At 45.2% G+C, this 26,509-nt stretch overlaps 2 protein-coding genes and 1 pseudogene across 2 annotated transcripts in view; 1 reads left to right on the top strand and 2 right to left on the bottom strand.

Moving 5' to 3' along the window:
* The first annotated feature begins 291 nt into the window (after positions 1-291).
* LOC146179422 (uncharacterized) lies at positions 292-6,361 on the top strand (annotated as a pseudogene).
* Positions 6,362-9,640: 3,279 nt separating this feature from the next.
* LOC146179421 (kelch domain-containing protein 3-like) lies at positions 9,641-10,636 on the bottom strand. Its single transcript, XM_084580190.1, has one exon. The coding sequence runs from the start codon at positions 10,634-10,636 to the stop codon at positions 9,641-9,643; it is 996 nt and encodes a 331-aa protein (XP_084436316.1).
* Positions 10,637-14,628: 3,992 nt separating this feature from the next.
* Positions 14,629-26,509, bottom strand: part of LOC146179420 (calcium-activated chloride channel regulator 2-like) — a 32,400-nt gene continuing 20,519 nt past the window's right edge. Inside the window, exons 8-14 of the mRNA XM_084579056.1 lie at positions 24,725-24,952; positions 23,838-24,140; positions 23,314-23,532; positions 20,405-20,675; positions 19,538-19,717; positions 16,658-16,945; positions 14,629-15,686 (exon numbers count right to left, since the gene is read on the bottom strand). Coding sequence (XP_084435182.1) covers positions 14,947-15,686; positions 16,658-16,945; positions 19,538-19,717; positions 20,405-20,675; positions 23,314-23,532; positions 23,838-24,140; positions 24,725-24,952 — 2,229 coding nt within the window. The 3' untranslated portion in view covers positions 14,629-14,946. The remainder of the gene's footprint in view (positions 15,687-16,657; positions 16,946-19,537; positions 19,718-20,404; positions 20,676-23,313; positions 23,533-23,837; positions 24,141-24,724; positions 24,953-26,509) is intronic.

Genomic DNA, 26,509 nt, shown 5'->3' with positions numbered 1-26,509 from the left:
AAGAGCAAGGTGCCCGTGTGCTGTGCGATGTCGATGCACGTTAAAGAACCCCAGGTGGTCGAAATTTCCGGAGTCCTCCACTGTGGCGTCTCTCATAGCCTGAGTTGTTTTGAGACATTAAACCCCATAAACCAAAACAAACCTTTGCATAAGACTCATTCCACCACGCGGTACTGCCGGCTAATCCCCGTTTTACCTCCTGTATGGCCATGAGTCTCAGCTGTCTTTTGGCACAATCGCTTCGCGCATCTTGTCCAGCGCATTTTGAATACACCGGTGGAGCCATTGCCCATGCCGGCCAGCTCCCATAATCCCGCCTGCAAGCCTCCCAAGTTTCTTGATAGGAGCATTGCAACAGCTACTGCTTCAACAAGGTTAACGACTTGGCAAGTTGGTAAGGGTTCATATTTAATCAGCCAAAGGACGAGACACAGGGAAGAAGAGGACAGCCTTGTCCTGTCCTCTTCTGCCCTGTGTCTCATCCTTCGGCTGGTTAAATATGAGCCACTGCTTCGTTGCCTCTGTACCTGGGTCCGTTGAGCTGCTTTGGGCGCCTTCTTGCTGCGTTGGGCTCCCATAAAAGTTTATATTCCGCTGTGGTGGCCAGTAACGTATGCTTCGCCTAGTCGCAGCCGTCAAGAGATCATGCCTCCCTTCCCGGACTCCACTTCCCGTCCCGCAGAGCTCGATATCGCCCACGTCTCGCGGCTCATGCCCTAACACATTAGGTGCTCTGGTGCTCGCTAATAAGCACCATGACGGTGCTTCTGCGCCCGGGGACCGTAATAGGAGCCGAGCGAGCGACGACGACACGGACGAAGTATGTGATCATGTCTGGCTTGTGCTCCCTGGCCGAGTCCATCGCGGCAGCCTGTGCATTGACGTCCTGAGTGCCCCATGCTGGTGTCGCATGTGACTAATGCTTTGCGTATTTTACTTACTGCGAATGCCTTTTGCCCCAAACAACACCAGTAATAAGAATATATTGAAATGAGCTCCGTTTGCACACAAAAATTGCAGGCATTTTCCAAATGGAAGTTATTTGTGAGCGCAGTTTTATCACAGGTCGTAGCATTACTTGATAGTCATTATTAGCAATTTTCGCGAACTCTAGGTAGGCTGCATTCGATCTAATATTGAGACCACAAGAATGCTTCAGTAGTAAGTCTCTCATTAAGTGATTGAACAGCGTTTCTTTACTCAATACGAGAGCGTGGCTTTACCTAAATGCTTTGTAATGTTCGATGTAAAATCAAGAACCGTTGAAGAACTGGATATCATCGGGCAAAACGTATCGAGGCCCATTTTGTCTTCTCCTTAGATTGCTCGACAGGAGAGTCGGTGTCTATATTCAGGTTTTCTTCGTAACTATGAGCCCTGATTGCTGCTTTCACCGAGCTTGAGGGAGCGCTTAGCGTCAGAGAGCCTTTTCTACGAAGTGTAGGTGGTGTCGGCTGCATTGTCGTCGACAGTGTGGTCGTTAAAATTATGTATATCCCCTCTCCTTTCCTGCTGCCGATAGCTTCACGGCATGCAGACATAAGTGTAGAAACCATATTGTGTGGAACGACATATGTTCGCCGCCTTTCTTTATTATTAAGTATCTCTGCGACAGGCGATGGATTTGCTGGACCAGAGGATTGTTTGTAATGAGGGCAGCAGGAAAAAAATCAAGGTGGGATGAGCCCGTTTGAGTGTTAAGGGCGGAGAGGCATCAAAATTTGTTCATGTCTTTTTGAGTGCACGTAGGCTGAGTGTTCCTGCACGTCTGCAGAGGCAAGAAATTGTGAGCACGTCACGTGTTTAAAGCTTCATAGGTACTATAGGGCACAAATCTTAACAAAATCATTGCATGCCGCTAAGATCTAAAAGGCTACACGATTTTTTTTCAATTTCGAGGGAAGCCTGCTTGGATTGTAATGCAGAAAGTCGAACTATGGTACAATTTAAGTTTGCTTATCACTTCACACGAGCAAGCAACGTCATTCTATGTTACATAGGAGAGTAGCAGTGTAGGCCTGTTGATTAGACATTGCGAGAAGATACGCACAACAGACACGGAATGGAGGCAGGCGACAACGAAGGGTGGTGCTTGAAGCTGACATTTTATTACCTGAGAATGTATACAGGCTGCGCCGTCCAAAAAGGCGTCGCCGTGACCTGGAAGAAGCTGGACATTTTCCAAACGTGTCAGACAAAAGGGGTAAAAAACCGATATCACACCATTTTGTGTAAAATTTGTGACGCAACATTTTTTTTTTGTGCAGCGTTCACAGGGTGGTGTCATATTACATTTCCAGTTTAGCATCCATCTGCTAGTCAAGGTGGAAGAAGTAAGAGAGATACTGTGCCTTCCTTTCCCAACACACACACACACACACACACACACACACACACACACACACACACACACACACACACACACACACACACACACACACACACACACACACACACACACACACACACACACACACACACACACACACACACACACACACACACACACACACACACACACACACACACACACACACACACACACACACACACACACACACACACACACACACACACACACACACACACACACACACACACACACACACACACACTCACACTCACACACTGTGATCATGGCAGGAAACTAAGAAAAAATAAATATACTATTCTTACCTACTGCCTTCCTGACTCCGTTTCCCGCACGCAATCGATTAGAAACAAAAATCGTCATGCAATTGCGAATGTTTCTAACTTCAAAACAGAAGAGTTAATCCTCTTCAAGCCCAGCAGCTGTAGGACAGCAAGGTGACATTTGATAAAGATTATTCGGCCGTAATGAACCCATCGATTTTGCAAAAAGCCAATCCAAAAGAAAACGAGATCGGCCGCCGCCCGCGTGCTCGCTTCCCTGGCAACCGCTCTCGTCCCCCACCGATCCGGACGCCGAACCCTATCTGGCCTGTACTTTTAAAGAGATCACTCAACTCTACTAATCCAGCCATATCGTCTATTCTAGCTCTGTAAATGTCTCACAAATGCTTAGGAGCGCATTCGTATTTGCTTTTAAGCCAGAATTTTAGTGTCCGGCAGTCTTAAATTACTTTGACTCACTTGCGCGGTGAGTAAAACGAGGGCCGCGCGGTGGCGGAGAGCTTCGGGCTCTCTGTGCCGACGTGGGAGCTGCGCTCTACACCTGGCGCCTAGCCAAGTGTCCTTCAGCACCCCTACTGTGGGAAATAAAGTTTTACCAAACCAAACTTGCACGGTGAAGTGTCCGCATAATGAGGAAAAAGTTCTCGGACAATTTCCACATAGTGTGGACATCTAAGAATACTCAGAATCTACCTTACTCAATCCTTCTAGGGAGAACTGGGAGGCAGCCTCCATGCTCGGTTCTTTTGACCTGATGGCCCAGCGGACCCGGGCCGCGGGCCGGCGTGGAGCCTACCATGTGTCTATAAGGGGCGGCCCCTCAAAAAACAAGAGACCGAAATCGACGACATCGACGCGTGGACCAACAAGATCCTCCAATGTGTTCGAAACTCAACCAAGGACAAAGTAACAGACGTCGAAACGAACATAATGGATAGCCGACTGGCCCACCTTATCGAGGCCAATCAGTCCATTCTCAACAGATGGAAACAACGCCTTAATCGTAGGCTACGAAAGAAAGTCGCAGAACTCAACAGAGCAATCGAGGACCACTGTCGCAAGCTATGTGCGCAACAGTGGAACGAGATATGCAACGCTGCCGACGGCCAGATGCACAACGGGAAAACATGGAACTTGCTGAAGCATCTGCTCGACGAAACCAAGACTAAGTCACACCAAAGGGACCGACTGGCGAAACTCATCCGTCGAGAAGTCACTAAACACGGCGCCGATATGGTGACGAAACGCATCAGCGACAGATACGTGCCGACTACGCACACGGAGTGCCGTGGGCCGTACGGGGGGCTGCCCAACGACCGTCTCGACAGAGATATAGACGTAGAAGTTCGCACGGCACTGCAGGACCTCAACAGCAGGTCGGCGGCCGGGCTGGACCGCATCACCAACAAGGCGCTTAAGAACATCGACGACAAATCCATAGAAAGCCCCACGAGCTATTACAGCAAATGCTGGAAAACGGGAACGCTGCCGACGCAGTGGAAGAAGACCGAGATCATCCAGATCCCCAAGCCGGGCAAGCCATCCGACACGGATAACCTCCGACCCATATCGCTCACATCTTGCGTGGGCAAGGTGTTGGAGCATGTCCTGCTCAACAGGTGGCAAGAATACCTCGAGAAAGAAGATCTCTACCCGGAAACGATCATTGGCTTCAGGCAGCATCTAAGTACCCAAGACGCCATGATACAACTCAAGCACCAGATCATCGACGGCAACACTGGCGACAACAAAGCAGTACTGGGACTCGACCTACAGAGCGCCTTCGACAAGTTGAAGCACTTAGCGATCCTATCCCAAGTCTCGAAACTCAACACGGGAGAGAGATCATACAATTACATCAAAGACTTCCTCACGGACAGAACGGCCGAGCTCAGAGCGGGGGACCTCCAAGCACAGGAGAAGAAGCTGGGAAGCACAGGCACACCTCAGGGATCGGTCATCTCGCCGGTGCTTTTCAATCTCGTGATTATAGGAGTGGCCGAAAGGCTCAGGAACATCAAGGAAGTCCGACATACGATATACGCGGACGACATAACGCTGTGGGTGGAAGGGGGCAGCGATGCCCACATCGAATCCACCCTACAGGCGGCCATTGATGCGATCGAAGACCAACTCTACGGAACGGGGCTCAGATGCTCGCCGAGCAAGTCGGAACTCCTCGTCTACCCGCCCGTCAGGCACCGTAAACCCAAGAGCAGCCCGAGAGAGTACGAGGCAATCAAAGTCAAGACCAGAGAGGGAAACGCGATCCCAAGAGTCAACAAGATCAGAGTGTTGGGGATGACGATCGAGATGCACGGCAGAAACGGCGAGACCGTCACCCGGCTCATTGCGAAAGCGGCGAAAGCCAGGAGACTACTCAAACGAGTCACGAACAAGAAAAGTGGAATGAGGGAAGAGAGCCTGATCAGACTGATCCACTCGTTCGTCATATGTCACGTAGCGTACGTGGCGGCCTACCACAAGTGGAACAAGAGCGAGACAAACAAGATAGATATACTCATCCGCAGAGCCTACAAGACGGCACTGGGACTGTTCGAAACAACGAGCACCAAACGCCTCCTGCAGCTAGGGGTGCACAACATGCTGGAGGAGATAGCGGAGGCCCAACGTGCCGCACAGCTCGAAAGACTGTCTACGACCAAGGCCGGCCGGAAAATCCTGGACAACCTGGGAATTGGATATCTAGGCAGGGAGCAGACGCAGTTCCCCGTCCCCGATGAGATCAGGTGCAACATCAGAGTGGACTCGGTACCGAAGAACATGCACCCGGAGTATAACAAAGGGAGGAGAGCAGCGAGAGCCAAGGCTTTGATAGACCAGCACGCGGCCGACACACACGCACGCTACGTTGACGCGGCTGAGTACGCCAAGATATACGGGTTCACGACGGTCGTCGTCGACGCGACCGGCACCGTTCGCACGACCGCCAGCACGAGATGCACCAAGGCAGAGCAAACGGAGGAGGTGGCCATCGCCCTAGCCATCGCCGACCGCGACTGCCACACAGTGCTATGCCACTCGAGGCAGGCGGTGAGAAATTACGCCAAAGGCAGGATAGCGAAAGAAGCTGTGCGCATACTGCAGGCAACCAAGAACGACGATGGCAGCAGACAAGTGAGAATCAAGTGGTTCCCGGCGCACGCGGGCGAGGCGTCAGACCGCAACGCCAACCACAACGAGACGGCACACGCCGAGGCGCGCGCTAACGGACCGCGCCTCGGTCGACTGGCCACTGTGGTTCAGCACCAAAGACCGAATGACCGACTACAACGAAATAATCAAGGTGTTCCGCCTAGCTCGCAGAACTCTTCCACTCCCTTGCTCGGGGCTCAGTCGAGAGCAAGCCGTTTTATTCAGACAGCTACAGACGGGCTCGCTCCCCAGCCCGTCGCTGATGCATAGAATGTATTCCGAGACGCACCCGACAGACAAATGCAGAGTCTGCCGAACGGAGACGGCCGGCTTCGCACACATGCTGTGGAATTGTAGCAAGTACCAGGAAGAAGCTAAGTCTGGGAGGATCCCGCCGCGACTGGGAGCAGCCGCAGGGAGCGACAGTCAAGAGGAACAATTCTGGGCCGTCCAGCAGGTCATCAAGGCGTTGGCCCGGCAGGGAACCAGCGAGCCGGCCACGGCGAGCGGGGACCCAGGCCGCGCGGCCGGTGCCCAGAGGACGACGTAGGCCCCGTCCGGAGCGCGCGTGCGCGAGCGCGCGTTCTACTGCTGGCCCCGAATAAACGTTTTACCAATCCAATCCCACACCTTCCCTGCACAAAACTTCTGTAAATAAATATTTTTCAGTTACTTATACACGACATAAACCACGAACTTGTCGCGTCCAGCCACAGCATGCTGACCACACACCCTAGCTATGTCTGCATCGGTTCAGCGCGTACGAGATGCTGTGCTGCTAATGGAATAGATGTCGACGACGTGCGTCAGTGAGCGCGCTGTGAATATGCGCACTCGCAGTATCCTCTCCATCATTCTCATTATGTCGGAAGGCGTCGCACTTGAAGTGAGCCAAATTTATGCGCTGGTGTGTTCTTTTTTTAACTCATGAAAGGAGGCGAGAAGGAGGTTGGAACTTAGAATAAGGCAAAACACAGTTCGATGGATTTGTTGCCATGTGCGGATACAAACTCTGTCAGACGCTCTTTCTTGGCATTTTCACTCAAAAAGAAAATATTATAAAACCAAATACGACGCTTCATAGTGACAGATTTGAGCGCAGCTACTTAAGCGTTTTTCCTATATATTCAAGCAAAAAATTTGAGATGCGTGATAGGCAGTTACAAAACACTCTTTATTGTGTCCCGCGAGCCCAAGAAAATTTCTCAGAAGCAGAGAAAAGAGAGCCATGAATGAGCGGCCCAGAGTTCTTCTGTTTCGCATTCCGAGCAATTCTCTTTGACCCCTGATCTCGCGTGGCTTTTTCGCCAAGTTACAAGCGTAATTTCGATCTATCAACGGTAGGGTCACGCAACCTCCTCTGTTTCCTCACTGGGTGTCTGACAGCGAGTTAAAAAGGGAACTGTTCAGCAGCCGAGGAGTGTCTGTAAATGTAACCTAAAGGGAACACACGCCCGCTGAAGGCTGGAAATGATTACGGTGAAGGTATTTGTGTGAGCGTTGCCGTTCCCAAACATTGGGTGTCGCCGCCCGGCTGTATTCATGGCTGGATTTACGGCTATTTAGATTTAGAAAATCATCTTCAGAAAATATCTTAATTATTGATTTGTTTATTGTGAATTGTAAAAAGGCCCAGGAAAAACGGTCCTAAAAAGTTAATTGGAACGTATGTTTCTGCGTTTGAATATGCAGCATTAATTCATTGGGCTACAGGACCTTTTTTTTTTATTGAACATGGCATTTAATACATTGAAAGAATGTTCTTTGTAGATAACTATGTGGAAATTATTATGAAAAACACGATCACATCGCCACGGTCTAGTCAGCGATGTTATCCAAATAACATAAAAAAAGACTAAATTTGATACCGCACTCTGTACAATACCTTACTGCCCTACCGTTTGTCGATGAGCCTTTGGTTTGTTTATTTGTTTTGAAAGTGCCTTGCCGGCTTTGAGCGCAGATGACTTTTGTGGCCATGGTCCCAAGATCTTCCCTTCCGTTAAGGGGTGAGCGTCCAGACGATTAATGCAGTGCACAGCGTATGTTGTTCAGAGTCAAAAACAGGGCAATCACAAAGGAGATGCTCAGTCGTTTCATCAACGCCACATCGTTCACAAGTAGGGCTGTCAGCCATCCCGATCAGGAAGGTGTATTTGTTTGCGAACGCAACGCTTCAATGAATTCAAAGAACATCTTCAGGTTGCCCTCTGGCGGTAGGTAAACTGTAGTGAAAACACTTCTGTTAGAAAGTACTACAGACAGCCCTTCCAAATCCCGAGTTGACTGTATAAAAGATGGGATCAGTTCAGGATTTACATGACGTTTTAACAGCATGGCAGCTCCTTCTCTCTCGTATTTACGATTAAGATTTTGTTTCTAGCAGAAGGCATATTAGCATGGAAAACTTGAAAAGGGCTAGCAAAACCGGTTCTAATGAACCCATTAGTACTATTATGGTTTATATGCTCGTCTGAAACAATAAAAGATGTCAAATTAAGGTTCACCAACTTCGACACTGTCGAGATTACTCAAACACCGAATAAGCCAAGCTGTATCCCCAGCTGCACACCGAAAATGGATGCAACTGTTTCCATGCAAGATAAACTTGAGATATTTTTTGCTTTAGCCCATCCATTTCTTTGCCTCGAAGAGCACATCCTTTGACATATATGGGAGTTTAAATGGAGATTAAAGAAGTGGAATTTCTGGGGTGTTTTTTTCTGAAGCCATTGCTTTCTTTTTTTTTTTTAAACCGAACAATAATTCCATTGTTATCTTGTTTGTTGCTTTGAAAACCGAGCAATAATGCCTAGTGTCGTTCCAGTTTTAGCTGGTAGGCGATGAAGGGTGAGGATGTCATCACTGCTTAAAACAGGGGCTTTCAGTGTCTTAGCCACTTCATGTACTTTTTAACTAAGGTTACGTCATCTGTTTGCCTAACGCCGTGGATCTCTAGGTTTTGTTTACGGCTCCTCCATTCAAGGTCGTTTAGTTGCTCCTTAAAAATGTTTAGCTCAGACTCCTCCCAAAGGTCAAGGGTCGGCATCCTTCTTTCCAGTCCTTTAATCTCAGTTTCATGCAGTGTCAATTCGGATAAGAACTTTTATTATTTTTCAGGCATAAGCTGCCCAGTCAATTAAATGTTTTCTACTGTGGTTTTATACTTGGCACAAAATTACAACTTGGCATGAAATTTTGTTTTAACTTTAATTGCAAAATTAAGGGTATTATTTCAACCCTCCTGTTATTATTCGTATAGTCTATAGACATCGAGAAAGTTTCGACTAGTGAGCAGAGCGGTCAATATTATGGTTTCGAAGTCACCTCTTGAGACACAGAATACATATCAATGTTGGCTGACACAACTGGTACATTTCGCACTGCTGGGGACTCTGCACAACGTATGATGTTGCCACTTAAAAAGGCTCTTTGCCCAATCGGTATTCTAGAGATAGCAGTACTTAAATATGCAAAGAAGAGCAATATTTCTAACTTCAACCGAGCTAAAAGTTCGTCCTTGTACAGAGCTGCAAACGCTATCATGCACATCGTGAGGAAATAAATTATACGACCTCCCATATTCGCAATAAATTATCGTACGTTTTAATGAATCGAAGCACAAACTGAAACATACTAAAATGTGTGCAATATACGTATGACCGCTACCGGTCTGTGCAACTGAGCCCGGGACGAGTCAGGACTTTGATCGAAAGTAACATTCGATTTTGAAGCAGCAACGCTACGATCGAGCGTGATCGTCATCACTACCACCTATAACTTCATCGAATCACTTCTTTCAATGTGACGTCAGCGTCTGGGCGTCGGCTTACGAAGTCAGCGGTGAGCCGCTATGTGCGGTCATGGCAGCAACTTGCCTCTTAATCGACGGCGGCAAGTGGTCAATGTTCAGGCGGGCGTCTATGACAACCATGATGCACATGGTCTGTAACGTCGGAGAAAAGTCTAGTACATGCAGATCCGTCAGTTCCTGCTCTTCGTCATGCAACTCCTGCCGGTATCCCGCAATGGTTGTCAGGCCCACGCCGCTGAAGACGAAGGCCCTGTCAGCAATTACGCAGCAGCCAAAGTACTTCCTCGCAGACGGGCCTGACCTCCTGGGTACCACTCGGCTCCAGGAGGACGTTTTGGGATCATACTTGTGGAGGTCACCAAAGTATCTCAGCAGGTCGTAATCCATTCCACCAAATATGTACAGCTCATCTTTGTACACGAACGCAGAATGGTTTTCGCGGGCTGGCGGGGCCTGTCCATCGACGCGCGGACGTACCCAGGTCAAAGTGGCGGTGTCCAGAAAGAAGAGAGACCTGTCGTAGACTTGGAAAAGATCTGCAGTGTGTCCGCCCCAGATGTACATATGGTTGCCTATGGCACACGCCGAGTGGAACACACGCCTCCGCGGGAAGTCTCCACTCGTTGGAACCCGATGCCACCGTAGGGTATTGAGGTCGAGGAAGTCTATGTTCGGTAGGGGCGTGGTGTTAGGCGGGTGTCCACCAAAGATATACACTCGATGGCCCACCAAACACGCCGTGTGGCCGCAGCGCACTTCTGGCCTCTGGCCGGACACATTTGGACGACTCCATGTCATGGACTTGGTGTCAAAGCGATAAAGGATGTTACGGACTTCAGGGTCACTCCTTGTGCCCCAGAGATAGGCGCAGTCTTCGTGGGCTATCACCGCGCGGCAGGAGACGCCCGTCGGGGCGCCGCCGGGGAGGAACTGTGTTTGAAGGAGGTCCCAGCGGCAGGATCCAGGGTTGAACATGTAGACATCGATTGACTCGCGATTGCTGACGTCCATGTCCGCGTCAAAGGAATCAAATGAGTATATCTTGCCGTTAATTGAGACAGACATATGATTGACGCCTACTGGAACACCTCTCAACCGCATAGTCCACATTGTCGCAACTACAAATCTTCTTCTTCTCCCTAGGTTATATGGCACATACCCATAATGGGAGATTGGCTAGAGTTCATTGCAGATGTAAGAACAGAATTCATGATGTCGGTTTAGACTGTGTTATAGATAGCTGATCAATTTGGAATTAGTGTTGCTAAAATAATTAGGACAAATTTTGAGGTGATAGGAATAGTAATCGAAGAAAGGATTTAAAAAATTACAAATCGGTTCAGGGACTTTCTTCTGCGGATTACTGTGGCACGTGCAGGGATACTATAAAAAATGAAAGGAGGGAGCCGGTTTTGTTGCTTAATCTGGTATTGATCGGGTACATTGCCAGTACCAGATCAATAAACTCGAGAGGGTGCAAAGGTTAGCCTTAAGGTTTATATTTTCCGCTTACGCCAAAACACAGCCAGTCACTGCTCTACGTATCTAAGCTCAAGTACCTTGAAGCTACACGTAGGAAAATAGCGCGCCTCAAGTTTCTTTATATGCTCAATGAAAATAATTTTAACTTATACTCTAGCTTTGTATATCTGACCCCCAGGAAGGTTATCAGCCCGTACTAACAACTAATACGCCATTATGCCGAACACACCTAGAATTGACCTCTTAAGTACTCGTTCTGTCCGAAAACCACTGCTCAATTTAATAACCTGAACCCCTACATTTTTCATAACAGCAGCTCAGCTGAGGCTTGCGAGAAAAAACTGGAATTGTATTTCTTGTAGTAATATGCGTGCCTTTATTCTGTATTGTCTATTTTTTTCCCAGCCTGTAACAGCCCGTAAGGGCTTACAGTAATTTAAATAAAAAAATAAGTTGCAATTTCCCAAGCCAAAGTCGGGGAACTGGCCAGGATACGTTGTAGAGATAAACACGTTAATGAAAAAAACTGAGAGCAATACAAAACATGCACTCTAGAAATGCGAAATTCCGAGCGTTGCGGCTGTTGCTGTTACGCACAGGCTTCTTTATACTGGACGCGTTTTGTGTGACTATAGGCGCTTCTTTCCTTTGTTCACCTTTGCCTTTTCCTGTCACTATCTTTCAGTCACGTCGCTTGATGATGTCATCACACTTTACAGGTCATCCTGGCTATGTGAATTTTTCACACGACTGTCACGTGAGTCTTGACGTCATTATTTTGTGCCTCATTCGTATCATATGACTGTCATACTTGATGACGCCATTTTTCGAAAGTCATCCTGGTTGCGTGCCGTGGCTTTCACATGTGTCACTTGACGTGATGACGTTATTCCATTTCGAAAGTCATGCTGGTCGTGTATTCGTGCTGTGGTGATGACGCCGTCACCTTTTTTGCAAATCATTCTGGTCCTGTCACTGTCATGTGACTGGATGATGTCATCGTAATTCTTATTAATGACACACCACTAAAATATTTTCGGAACTCAGCTGCATCATTGACTCTGTCAAAATAGTACTGACATTATTGTCACCATGTTCCCAGTCATGGTTATCATGAGAATAAAGAATTGGTGACGTCATCGATTACTTGTTAGGACATGCACTATTACTTTTAGCACTGATTCTTTTCATATGATTAGTATACGATACGATCATATAATTTCATATGATTGTATGTAATGACACTAATGACGTCATATTTTGCAAGTCATAATTTTCATGACCGTATGTTATAATTTTGTGACGTGATTTATTGCTAGTATTTCATGCTAATCTACTATTGTTAGAACTCGATCACCTTTGTCGTATGACTCATGAAACTAAAGACGTCATGATATTGTTGAATGTCCTCGTTATCGTGAGGCAAAATCATCTGAATTGTTCTCGTCTACACTGACGAGGTACGACATACTTTACACCTCATTAACTTCACACTTTTCCACAGTAACACCCCCTCCCCGACTACAGTGACCACGGTAAAGTGAGCTCGCAGCCTGACTTGTCCGACAATTTCTGAAGGAGTGCTTGTCGTGTGTCCTGTCTTCAAGCTGTTTGAGCTCGACGGGATTAAAGTCCCGTTCTCCAGTAATTCCGGCATCAGTGCTTCCAGCGTCAAGGTTGATAGTGAAAAATCATGAGCATATGTCTATGGCATGTAACGTGGCAAGGCACTGATCGTTCTGATGGTAGTGCGGCGTCACTGAACCGAGATAGCAGCAGCTGCCAGCCGGGGTAGCGGCTTCAAGATGAAGAGGTGAGGTCAGAATCAAACTTACCAGCACCCTCGGATCGCAAGTCACACTGCCCTGCGGACAGGACCCCAGGTAGCACGAACTACCGGCTCAATATTGGACTATCTTGGCAAATCTAAGGTACTATGTCTGTCCGGGAAATGTGAACCCAGTACCAATATTTGGCCCATGATGTGTGCTGCCTGGGATGGTTATATGTCGTACTAAGATGCAAAATTAAGCAATTTGCGATTAAGCACGAATCAAAGCAGGATCTACCCAGGCAGCACGAATCACAATCCCAATATTGGAGTATATTGGCAATGCACTGGTCTCATATAGGCCGGACATTTCCGGACTGTGCCAGTGTTGGGTGCATGGTTCGTGCTCTCTGGAGAGTACTCGCAAGGGAGGCCTGTCTACACAGCGGTAACGCTTTCGTGTGATAGCTATAAGGCAAGGCCTATTTGTCAACTCTTGCTGTTTTTCAATCGCTGGATACCTTGCCAATGCATACAATTCGGCCTCAGAGCTAGTTGGAAGAACGTAAAATTTCACCGCAAACATCACGGGTCTAATCGGTTCTACCTGAATGCTTTAGAAACAATACGTGCATCACAGTTTAGATTATATTTAGCAACTTTTCATGTTCATTGCATGTATATTATATGACACTTTATTTGTCACTTTCATCATCAGCACGGCAATGGAAGTTACAGGAGCCTCGCCCTTCCAAACCTTTAGCACCGCAGACCTCTGCTGCTATCTTGTCATCGCCTTGCATGACCATTTGTTTTTCCTTCGTGACATTGCTCAAAATATTATTAACGTGGATTTCTTTCCTGATATAATCTGCTCTCATTCTGCTTTAAATTTATTTGTCATTTTACTTTCAATGCCGTATTGCTTGGTCTCATTAGGCTTAAAGTTTTTATCCCCTAGGTGACCATCGCAATGATACAGCTGTTGCCTATCATCTGAAATTGAAGTTTGAAGTTTATTCTTAGTTTCTTCATACAGAAACTAAAGGACCCCGAACAAAAGGTGCGTACTTGCACATGACTAGGTTTAAAGCCCCATACTATCTGCACACAGGGGAAACAGCCCCATACTGCATATTATCATTATTACTTATTATCATTGTCATTGCATATTATCAGCTGTCATTCATCGCCTCAGATGACTGGCAAAAAGTTCTAAATTCTTACTCTTCTATTTATTTTACTATCGTGCTTTGTGTCTGCACTAGGTGAAATATAGTGTTACCAATGCTACGCTTTCTAGTGTACTTTTGATTATTTAGGAGATTGTTCCGTCTTAGTCCCGTTTTAGGTTTTCCCATTTGCGGAACACGATGTCCATAACGCCTAAATAATTTTTGTTCTGCAAACTATTCACAATGTTTTCCTGTGATAAAAGCTAGCAATTGAGGCACCTTTGCTCTTGTTGTGTAATCTTCAGTGTTCGTCTCTACCTTGGCATTGAAGTTCATTGTTATATTGTATTAAATAATTTTTTTATATATACTTAGTACCGACTCCGTGTCATTTTTTTTTTTTTTTGCGCCAGCATTGCAAGACTTAGATATTTCCTGCAACACATTTGCATGGATACATTTGTAATCCTCTAGTCTACTTTTCTACCTCACTGCCATCTCTGAACTGCGACAAGAAAAGAATGGAAGCGTTGTTCGGGTGAATAGATGTTTCCTTGGCTTCAGTTTGCAACTAGTAGGAGAAAGAAAAGATTTATATTTTGACAATAATTTTCACAACATTATCTCAAGTATGGCACAAATCAGCTTTCGAGCTCATGTTGACACGTCGTTAATTTTGGACTGGAACGGAGAATCGTTCTTAGCGTAGCTTCAGCTCTCAGTACCGCGACGATTCGGCCACTTTCATACTAACCAAGAACAAGTAGCATTTTATTCAACATTACTATACGTGCAATATCGATCACGTCATACTTTCAAAACACGGTTATAGTTCCGTTCACTGCTCCTGAACATATTTTCACACGTCACTTTTGCAGATGATGTACAGAGATTCATGCAGGCATGTGTTCACCAACGTGTTGTCTACCGACCAGGAAGTTGTATACTCTAGTGTTTCTTGCGCTCATTTTCATTAGCACTCCAATAACGATGGCGATCACAATCACTACCGCGATACCGCCAATAAGGATCCAAACCCATAGTTTTGTAAAAGGACCTGACGACTGCTGGCCCTGGACACTATCAGCAGGTGTAGAAGACGCCATAGTAGTGGCAGCTTCCGTTGTGACAAATTCTGTTGTAGTGACAGCTGCTGTTGTAGTCGTTTGTGTTGTAATCTCCTCTGTCGTGGTCGCCACAGTTGTCGTCGCCTGTGTCGTCGTTGCCTGTGTCGTTGTTGCCTGTGTCGTCGTTGCCTGTGTCGTCGTTGCCTGTGTCGTCGTTGCCTGTGTCGTCGTTGCCTGGGTTGTCGTAGCTACTGTGGTGGTCGTAGCCACGGTGGTCGTCACGTCTGGAGGAGTGTAGGACACTGCCACAACGTTGGACGTTGAGGAATTCAGTCCATCACTGTTAAAGACGCGGGCTGCCATGAAAGCGCGCCAGTTAACGGCACCATCAGCTCTTGGCATGGCGAAGGTTTTTGGTAGAGACACAGTAACTACGTGCTTGACGCCGGATGGGAGTGGGTTGAGGTTGCCTTCGACAACGTCGGCTGCTGTGATTTTCACTTGGTTTTCGAAGCTGACTTTCAACATGGCGTCGTCTCTGCTCGCGCGGATCTCTATCGACGATGCTGGAAAATAAGATATTGGAAGTCATAACGATGAATCATGAATTTGAGGTTTAATTGGCGGGCCATAGTTCCGCCATGTTTATCAGGAACCGTGAAACACATGCAAAGATGGCTGCAGACTACAAAGTATGATAAAAAAATTGCCTCGTAGTATATTTTTATCTTATTTGGCATTCGTTTTGAAACACAATGAGGCGCTTCGCAAGTGGAAATGTCCAGGCTTCCTGTGTAGGGATTATTAAAGACATACCGCATCAGGTAATATTACAAAGACTTATTATCACTGATTCCCCTGCACTGGGTTCTTATTTTGATTTGGAGAAGTGAGAACTGCTGCAGTAATACAATGTTTGATTTCTAATGGTTGCTACTGCTCGGCTCGAAATAAAGTCGTTTCGGTGTGAGCATTGGTTCTAAGAAATGTTCTCTCGCTGACTCCCTGGAGCCACATTATAGACATAATTTATTTCGTCGTAGATCCCTTTCAGTTCCTCCAGCATAACAGGAAAATAAAGTTTTATTACTTGCTATTTCCCAGTTTATAAAACCCATCCCTAGAATACCGTCGAGTGGCAGCTTCCAAGAAACATAAAAGAATCTGATTATGTGCGTTAAAAATGCAAAATATGTATATTTAGATCACCCTTGAAACTTCGACCGTTTCAGCGTTGACAGTATAGGAAGCAAAGAGGCACTGATGGGAGGCCGCCTTGTGGCTTGAAAGTAGATTAAGAAGCGTTCACATGTAGAAATATCGCCAGAAAAGCGCACTGTTCAAGCTTCTTGTTTCTTCGTTCAGTTTTCCCCATCAAGGTTTCAGCACAACAATGTCAAAAAAAAAAGTATCGCTTCAAGAATGGCGCATATTTCTGGGCGACTCCAGTTCCACAAAATTACGAGCAGAAGTCAAAACTACCGACATGCTTAATAAAGTTTCGTTACTTTCATTCATCCTTTTACTCAATGCTTACCGTTCCCGGTCATCAAGTGAGCTCCGGGCCAGGTCCAAGTCAGCTTCACCAGGAGTCTGTCATTCTGTTCTGGAAGCATTTCGGACACGGAGAGGTCCCGGATGTCTCCGGGAGGGACCTGTGCTTCCAGCAGTTCCTCCGTCACCTGGAAGGAACCTCCTGATGCTGCCCTCTGGAAAGGGTCCACATCTTGCTCGCCTGCCGAGGTGGCGTTTCCTGTTTCGGTAGTTGCGTTGACGACGATGAAGTCGTCCATATTATAGTCGTAGTCCGCATCAAGGTCGGGATCTATATCGAAAGTATTGCAGCTAATGTTAGAACAGTGAAGGTTCGAAGTACACAAAGTGTAGCACGTGTACACATGCGCTTGTGCACGCGACAACGTATAAATATTTCTGAGGTTTGCGCTCTTTCACATTTATATAGTTGATACCGTTTACAGCTTTCACTCGATAACGGATTTAAGTAGTTGAAACCTACCTCAAGAAACTAAAAAGAGACGGTAGGGGGAGAAATTGGGGGCTATCGAAGAAGCTTTCTCAAACGGAGAGGAAATATGCATTTAGCATTACGTTGAGCAACCAAGAACATGTCGCACTATTTTCAGTTTGAAATTACTGAAATAAATTTACTGAGGACCGTAAAACGCAGACACGAGGAGAAGCCATTCAAGACAGGAGATGTCTTTGTTCCTAGCACTGTGTTAATGTGTCGACAGAAAATAACGAACTATCCATACCCGGAAAACAACCTTTCCTGTCTTCTGAAAACAACCTTTTGAGCAGAAATTGGGGTTTAAATCACTCTGCTCTCTTTCATCTTCATCAGCCTGACTATACTCACTGCAGGGCGAAGGCCTCTCCCATATTTCTCCAATTAACCCGGTTCTGTGCTCTGCATCCACTGGACCTCTGCGAGTTTTTTAACCTCATCCGCCCACCTAAGTTTCTGCCGTCCCCTGCTACGCTTTCCTTCCCTTGGAATCCAGTTTGTTACCCTAAGCGACCATCGGTTATCCTCTCTTCGCACTACATGTCCTCCCCATGCCCATTTCTTCTTGATTTCCACTAGATTGTCAGTAACTTGAGTTATTTCTCTGACCCACTCTGCACGCTTCCTATCTCTTAATGTTATCCCTACCATTTTTCGTTCCATAGCCCTCTGCGTTGTCCTCAACGTAAGTAGAACCCTCTTGGTTAGCCTTCACGTTTCATTAATTAATTCCCGAAAACTTTAATTTCATTTCCTGACTTGTTACCTTAACATACGGCTGTACAGCGAATTATATAATGGCCTATTCTGATTTGGGAAAGAGATCTTGTACTATAGGGAGGACGTGTTGTGTCAATGTGGGCAAACTTCGATCATATATACGAACCAGAAAACGTGGCAGTTTTTCGGATTGATTTTATGTTTGGAAAGCTAAACACGGTGGCAACGTCAGAAAGCGATAAAGAAGAAGGATTTTAATCATATGGGCTATATGCACAGCCTTTTGAAGTGACCAATCTCCCTTAGGGCTAATCCAAATTGGTTCTTCGGCTTTTCCTATCCACAATGATGGTATTTGCTTCGTTAAATTTGTTCCTTTCTCTGATTGCTCTCTGCTCTTTTCTTCGCTATACCTTATATTCAAGTTGACTGACAGGGCTTTTATGTATATACGTGCCGACAGCTGCCACTTATATTTGCATTATATAGCCATCGTTTCATTATGCAAGGGTCGCTGTCACAGGAATAGAATGCCAAGCATGGTTTCGCTCGCAGAAAATACTATGAAGGGAGAATGCGTGTGGGAACGGCGAAGCATGAAGCGGTTTCGGCGGTAGCAAACAATCAGCGGGAATAAATAGGGAACTATCTGCAGAGAGAGGGGCCGCACTCTCTTTCAAGGACATGGACTTTGGGTAAGCCACAAATTCTGACACATAGATGTTTTGACACTTTCTGAGAAACAGTTTTTAAACTTATTTTGCACGAAATGTTCAACATTGCGACAACAGTCAGAACTTCCCGTGACCGGGTTCTTGTTCTTTGCTATCGATTTTGAAAAACGCGCCGCATAGATTTCCTATTGAAGACTAAGTTATTTGTGTGTGTGTGTGTGTGTGTGTGTGAGAGAGAGAGAGAGAGAGAGAGAGAGAGAGAGAGAGAGAGAGAGAGAGAGAGAGAGAGAGAGAGAGAGAGAGGGGGAGGGGGTAAACGCTGGAAAAATTAAGGAAAAGTTTCACACACATCGGACGGTTCGACCATATTTATGAATATATTCACAAACGTATTCCATATTTATGAATATATTCACAAAAGTATTCCACACTATTCCACAGTTGCGACACAACTATTCCAAAAAAAAACAACAAACTGACGTCATAAGGAAGGTGTGAATTCCTCACTGAGAGCACGGTACAAAAATCAGAAGGAATCTTTTCCTATGAATCCGAGGATAAGACCATGTATATTTATACTGCCATAAGGCGTATTCATTTTCATATTTTCTCGTACGGAAACCATTTTCTTTTATAACAGCTTTAACTACTCGCTTCAATTGCAGAAAACATTGTTTGCCTCGCTTAGGAAGCTCATACCATTCCGGTCAACATGTGCATGACACTGTGTTATATTATACCATAGTTACCTCACAAGTATGAGGGGCCCGGAATCCTGGGCCTGACTATTCAAGGCAGGACCATAATATTTTCATCATCCATACTATGCATATCATAAAACATTTCATATTGTTAATGACAACCAATTCTACAGTGAATAGCGGGGCTACATTTAACCTGACATATTTTCCTAAATGATTTTAAATATTGTTCACCCTCAAATTGGACGTCGAATTTATACCTGCCATACCTGAAATATATCTGAGGAACTTACCCGCAGTTGTCGACAGCAGGGCTATGGTGGTGGCAAACGAACTGCCGGAACCAGGCCTCGGGTTCACAAGCCGAGTCTTACTGTGGCCGGACACGTGAGCCGTAACGGCGTACCTCCCTCTGCCATTGAAAGCAGTGAAGTATCCGCTGTACGTACCATCGTTTGCGTCCACATCTGGATCTACACAGGAAGGGTTCAAGGAAGAAGCATACTTTGAATGCGCTCAATGCCTCAATTGAGAGCTTAAGCTCGTTAATTAAACGAGTTCTGCCAGGCTGTACACTGCGAATGTTTATTTTCGCTTCCTGATTACTTTTTTTTTTCAAGAGAACGCCAACATGGAACATTACAAAGATGGCCAGCATTAAGGCCCCCCGCAATAGATCAGTGGTTAATACGTTCGGCTACTGAACCGCAGTCACGTGGTTCGAACTCGACAGCAGCGGCCGCGTTTCGATGGAAGCGAAACACAAAGGCGTCCGTGTGCTGTGCGATGTCAGTGCGCGTTAAAGATCTCCAGGTGGTCGAAATCGTCCTGCAGGTCTCCACTATGGCACCTCTTTCTCTCTCTCTCTTTTCGCCCCCGCCTTTCAATTTGCCAATTTACCAATTTTATAACTCCAAATATTGCTGTAGTTTTGCACAGAAGACGTGGTTGTATTTTACGTCATGATGTTTTTTTTTTTTATACTTGGCACGTGTGAGCTGATGCAATGAAGATCAGGACACTGCTGATCGCACCTAACGATACAGATACTATCATTATGCATCATCTGTCATTTAAAAAAATAACTAATAAATGAACGCATTCGTAATACCAAACGTACGAAGTCCTACAAAATACAAAGAAGGGTAGTAAATTCGTACCTCGGCCATCGTCAAAAAGTTGAACCTTAACCTTGTGTGGAGCCTTTGGTCTGAAGACTTCTGCAGTAACTTCGGCATTGAGAACGGCCTTCTTTCCCTTTTTGACATCGGTGAGTATAATCGCTTGCCTTGCATTAGCCACGTTCAAGCTGGCCATTCGGCATTCAGCCCGAATGGGTTCGTTAGGATCCTTTGCTTGAGACTTGACTTGAATGTTGACCTCTACTGCGTCATAGCTAGAGCTCTCCACGTATAGCACCCATGTTCCAGCCTTTGAGAAAAATAAGCAGGTAAATCACGGAAGAATACAACAGAGAGAGGAAAGGAAAGGAAGGCAGCATAATCAAGCTAAAACTCGCGGTACTCATGTAATCAAATCATTGAGTCAATAAGAGCTTTGGGCTCTCAGAAAACCACACCGGAAACTTTCTGACCAGTCCATAAACAAGAGTCTGCCTTCCCTTTGTACTGAAAATGCCACCTGTACAAAAAACAAGGGTGGCGTGCAAGGAGCCAGCTCCGAAGCCATTAGGTAAACATTGAAAGTTGTAAAATAATCACTACAAATTTGTTTCCGAAGTGGCTATGGGACATATGTATTAGTTACTGATGTTTGGAAATTAGCAAAGCGCAATGGCATATTGCAACCCATGTAAGGAAAAAAATATTTTTGACGGTCGCCGTAATGCAGCGTTAAATAAAATACACTTTTGCATGACAAAGAAAAGAAAAAAAGGCATTGAACCTCACTCAGCTCAATACAAGAATCGATCTGTAGATTTTACTTGTGGGGTGTAAATGCTATGACAGGTGTAAATATTTGTTACTGTGTATTAAAAGCTCCTAAGCGCCGAAACTCAACGATAGAGAGCATTTCTTTACCGTTGCAAAGAGGATGGGGAAAGAGGTTGAAAGGAGATACAGCCAACTGTGTGAGAATCCTGTGGATCTTGAACCGCGGCGAGAGTGCCAGTTCACGTAGTTATCTCGACGTAAGCTGAATATTTGGGATAGGTTTATAAAAGGAAGCTTTATTTACTTGCAACTCAATACAACTGCTCTTGCCCTACTGAAAAATCAAAACTCCTACCGGACTATAACCTCGTAAAATCTCATCTAATCGCATAGACTCTTATGCGGAGCAGATCATTATCACAAAATATTGTACATAATTTATGATAATGCACAAGAAACTATAAAACCTTATTTAATTATATGTGATATGTATGTGATTCTTATGTGAATTGAGTGAGATTGTGTGAGAAAATGTGAAGTTATTGCCACATACAATTTTTTCAGTAGGGTGCTTTTTAACTTTCGATCAGATGAATTAATACCGACTTGTTTAAAGCGCAGCCTGACTCAGCATATTAGGAACTAAGTTTTCATTGTGTTTAGATGCATGTTTATATTGTCACATTAGGCGGTGCATACGCATAAGGAAAGAAGAAGAAGACTCTCGTGAGTTTGAGAAAGACGACGTTAAACAGCGTCGGCTGGTGCCTACAGAGAACGTCTGTTTGAAAGCCTTGCCTTCGGTGTCCGCCCTCTGCTACAAGCTGAACTACCCCGTAACACCTTGGTGGAGGTGCGGGGTGGTTCAGCCCCCCCGCCCCGTAACAATATATATTCAAGGAAATGTTCCTGCTGCGTGCGTATAAAAACCAGTAATTGAATATACACATGTGAGAACGAGCCTACAGCTTTTCATTAGTTGGGTGTTTCCACGTAAGAACGAACAAAGCATAGTCGGTCGACCTTTTATATTTATTATGGTTTATTTATTATTATTTATTATGGTGTTTTATGGTCTTGAGCAATGTGTATGATGTATCAAGCTGGCAGCTAGTTTTTGCACCACTCCTGCATGGGCCGTAATGGCTTGCAGTATTTGTAAATAAATAAATAAAAAATTAAACTTCACACATTGTTGCCCGATGACTGGAAAGAATAGATCTGCAATTGGTTTTGCTGCCAACAAAATATTCGAGACATTGGGAATTAAGTAATGACCAAAAGATGGAGTGCCGCACTTATCTTCTTTGCTTTGGCCACCTTTGGTTATGAATTACACGAAATATATTATTGTTACTTAGCTGAAATTTGTCTGACTAAATACATGCACCTTTGTATTTCAATTCATTTAATTTTCGCTTTACTGGGTAGTTTGTATGTTCTTATATAATTTCTCAAAATCGGCCTAGGAAACAAAATTTTACCTACTGTGCAGGCCTTTATTTAAAAAAAAAGTTTTGTGGTACAGCAGCAATAGTTCCACAATATATTCTCAGCATACTTTCCTAACAAACTGCTAATCCTCATATTTATATAATGTTTCAATACAGAGATAAGATCGCGTTAAGTTTAAGAAAATAGCGAACAATAAAATTTCTGAGGAGAATTAAAGAAAAGACCCATCTTTTATATTTTTAAACCTTTTCACCTCTTCTCTCTACTTCAGCGTTCAAAATGATTAAGAACATGTTGGATAATTTGGTTGCACAATTAATTACGGCCCCCTCAATAAGGCACTTGCGCAAGACACTGAGCACCGCGCAGGTTTGGATTCTACGATATTTATGAATCGTCAACGATTTTTAAATTTTGGCCCTTCTAGCCTAGCCGGATATATTTTTGCGACTTCCGGTTTTCGCACGTCGTTGCTATGGCAACAAATAGGCGTAGTGTTGCTGTTCTTCGTTATACTGTGAGTTGCTATGAGTGACCATGACGACCGTGAGTACCGCGACGACGACCATAGTCAAGGTCAAAGCTAACTAGGCTCACTTTCGGTTGATCCAGTTCCAACGATATGCACTAGTATTTTTTAAACGTTTGCTAAAATATAGCTTGGAGCTGTTTATTCAAATGGGAAGGATTTTTTATTTTGCTGTGTTATGCAGCCTTACCTTGGCAGGATTGGGAATAGAGATCGTTTTAAATGCCCCTTTGTCGTCCTGATTGCAAGCATAGCACTTATTTCCACTAGGATCCTGGAGCCACACTGTAATGGGTTCGCTGCTGGTTGCGACGCGTTCTACGAGGACCACGGTGTTGTTGCCCAAACTACTCTCCAGTATGAACTCTTTCTTCAGCTGTCTTGTAAAGGCCTCTTGGCCCTCCATGACCTGTTAATGAATGCACGAAGATTAGCGCTGAGATATGCAAGCGTTGTTTTTATCTTCAAGTATTGGCATTACACAAAAATAATAAGCAATTTATATGAAAACGCAGAAAAGTGGTCTAAACATGCTGATTTGACACAAGATTAGCTGAAAAAATGGAGCCGCATGAGAACATAACTTGATGATACACAAGTCACGGCATTGGAAGAAGGCGATAAGGGAAATGGTGATGAAGTGAATAGGAGTTGTAGCACGAGGAGAGAAGGGGGAAGGGAGGAAGGTGGGAGAAGCGGGGTGGTGGTGTGTACCTGCGTGTACCTGCCGGAAGCTTCGTCATTTTGTGAGGTGGTCGCTGCCACGAAAGCTCCCTCCATCTGAAGAGCCGTGTTGCCTTGGAGGTCTTGGAAGGCGAATGCTTTCGCCCTTGTTGCAATGGCCAGCTCCTCGAGCTTGTTATCCGCCGTTCCTCCCAGCGCCATCGTACTCACTTCGACCTTGGCAGCCACTATCTCCGGCTTGACTTCGTTTATGTAGGGTGCTTTATTCTCCCCGCCGTCACTCATGAGCACGATTATTCCCCCTTCTGGAGTCTCGTCGTGAGTATTGAGCACCTGAGCAAAAAGAAAATGATGGCTGCTCCGTATACACATGGGTGTGCCTCACTTTCCAAATAATTGCTCGAAAGCATCTTGAATGCCTTAAACAAGCGGCATATGTGACACTTGACTACAAGGCAAGAAAAGGGGAATACTAATTTACTTAATGGGGCACAAGTTTGGGTGTTAGTTTCAAGAGGTTTGTTCCATAAGCGGTGAAAACCACAGGTTCAAGAATATAAAAGGGTTTTACTATTGGCCATGTCACCCGCGATAAAGCAATCAACGGTGTTCTAGTGATCATTACTGAATTTCATGCGAATGAAAAAAAAAAGAAATATCCGCTGAGCAAACTTTGTACAGCTAACTCGTTCAACAAACGTGGGTCCGGTGGTCATAAAATCACAAATATTCGCCGGCACAACTCAGCTGTCTTCTATCCCGTAGTGATCGTTTCCTGCATCACGTGCGAATTTCTTAACTTCAATGTTTACAACGCAACAGCTTACCCCAGAGTGTTTTAGACGGAAAAATTTGTTGCAAAGTAACTAAGGATCCATAACAAAAGGTAAGCATACCGGAGGGAGCGTGTATGTTACCTCAAGAGCTTTCCTCAGGCCGCAGCCAATGCATGTATAAAACACCGTCTTCAGGTTCCTGACAGCGTTTACGAATCCCTGCCTCGTGTTGACGTTCACAGGCATCAGGGGGTGCTCAACTTTGGCTTCTGTGCTGAAAGAAATAATGGCCAGCCGCTTCGAGCCGTCCGGTATTTCCTTGACGTAGCGTTCCGCTGCATCTTGAAGAAACTCCATGCGATGGTGGTCCTGTTCAGGGAAAGAATGATGGTCGGGGTAAGGATAACAAGACTGGCCACCATTTTTTACAAGTATTACCGAAGTATCGAACAAGTGGCCATGCAGCGGTCTGTTCCAAAATGAAGTGGCGAATAAACCGAGAATAAGCCCATTCGTGTTAAGTGATTCTGTTTGCATCCCGGTTTCCCACTCTGCTTCGTCTCAGAAAGCTGTAGAAGTATTTTTGTTCGAAAATGCTGTTATGCTGCTAAAGGGTGGCCAGCTGTACTTGCAACAAGGTTGTTTGAGCGCCGGACCTCAGTTTATGAGAAGTATTTATTTGTGGCCTAGACAAAGTGAGCTTTCTGACAAAGCACTTGCTTCTACAATCTCTTTTCCATAAATATATGCTTTAGTTAGTTACTTAATATGGCTCGTTGCTTTCTTGCTTACATGTGCAGGGTATAGATGCAAGATCGCAGGGCAGTTTCAAGAAATTATGAAGAGGAGAAAATGGGCACCTGGCTCAGCCTGCCTTGCTCTCACGCAAATGTGAAAAAAAAAAACCGAGTAAAAGGAAATTACCTGCTTAAAACCAAATCTGTTGAAACGAAACGACTGCTGCTTTCGCGGTCGGTATCGGCAACTCAGACACAAGACATCATACCGTTACAATCTGCTCTCGTCTTCTACTCTTCAGAGCGGCCCCCTGTTCTTTGATGCCAACTATACGTGGTGCAATGCTACCTTATAGTTTAGCCAGTAATCACCTATCAATAACCACCTGCCAGAGTTATGCTAGTGAGGGGGATCTGAGGGGTCTTATTGAACGAGCTAAATGACCGATGTATTTGTTGCAATGACCGGACAAGCTTAATCGTAATAGGCGGGCACGGCCAATGTTAGCTGCCTGCCAGCTGCCACCTGCATGTACCAGACAGACAATGCCGAATTTGGTGGATGGGACCTCTGTGCTGAAGGACTAAAAAGATCGATCGCGCAAATGTATATCGTGTCGAGTGAAGGCGATATAACGTCACCAGGACTCACTTTCCCATGGAAGGTGCGGTAGTGAATACTATAGTGGTGCATTAAATGGGTTTCTTTGATTCTGAACACATCGTAGGAAGATGTCCATAGTGAGGACAAATTATGTGAGGCAACACATACCGTATCAAATTCCTTGTTTGCTAATTCGCACTGAAACCCTGCTAGATTTTAAGAAGTCAATTCCCAAAAAGCTGCTCAAGAATTGAATACTGCGAGAAAATATTGAGCCCATCTTATTTGCTTTCCGGTGTTTTGCTCACCTATATGGTGTTTTAGTGTTGTTTCTTCTACCCTTTGTTTCCACAAAAACGTGAAGGCATAATTATACGTCTGTATTATATCTTCATTGCATCATTATATACTGTGCTCACTGTCAGTGATATTGCTAACCGATATCCATATTCAGTCATGCACTTTGCAGTTATTTTTTTCTTGTATATTTTTAATTTCGAACGCAATATTACTTCCACTTTCAAGCCTTCGCGTGACCCGGCCGCTGTTACGTCTTACCCACGTGACGCTGTGACGTCACACCCC

Source organism: Amblyomma maculatum, chromosome 9 (assembly GCF_055883805.1).
Source record: "Amblyomma maculatum isolate TAMU_Amacu chromosome 9, ASM5588380v1, whole genome shotgun sequence".
NCBI lineage: Eukaryota > Metazoa > Arthropoda > Arachnida > Ixodida > Ixodidae > Amblyomma > Amblyomma maculatum.
The sequence above is the reverse complement of the archived record's forward strand: the minus strand, read 5'-3'. Positions and strand labels throughout refer to the sequence as shown.

Excerpts from the sequence above, each read along its gene's own strand:
- LOC146179421 (XM_084580190.1), bottom strand. The coding sequence starts at position 10,636 with ATGGACGTCAGCAATCGCGAGTCAATCGATGTCTACATGTTCAACCCT.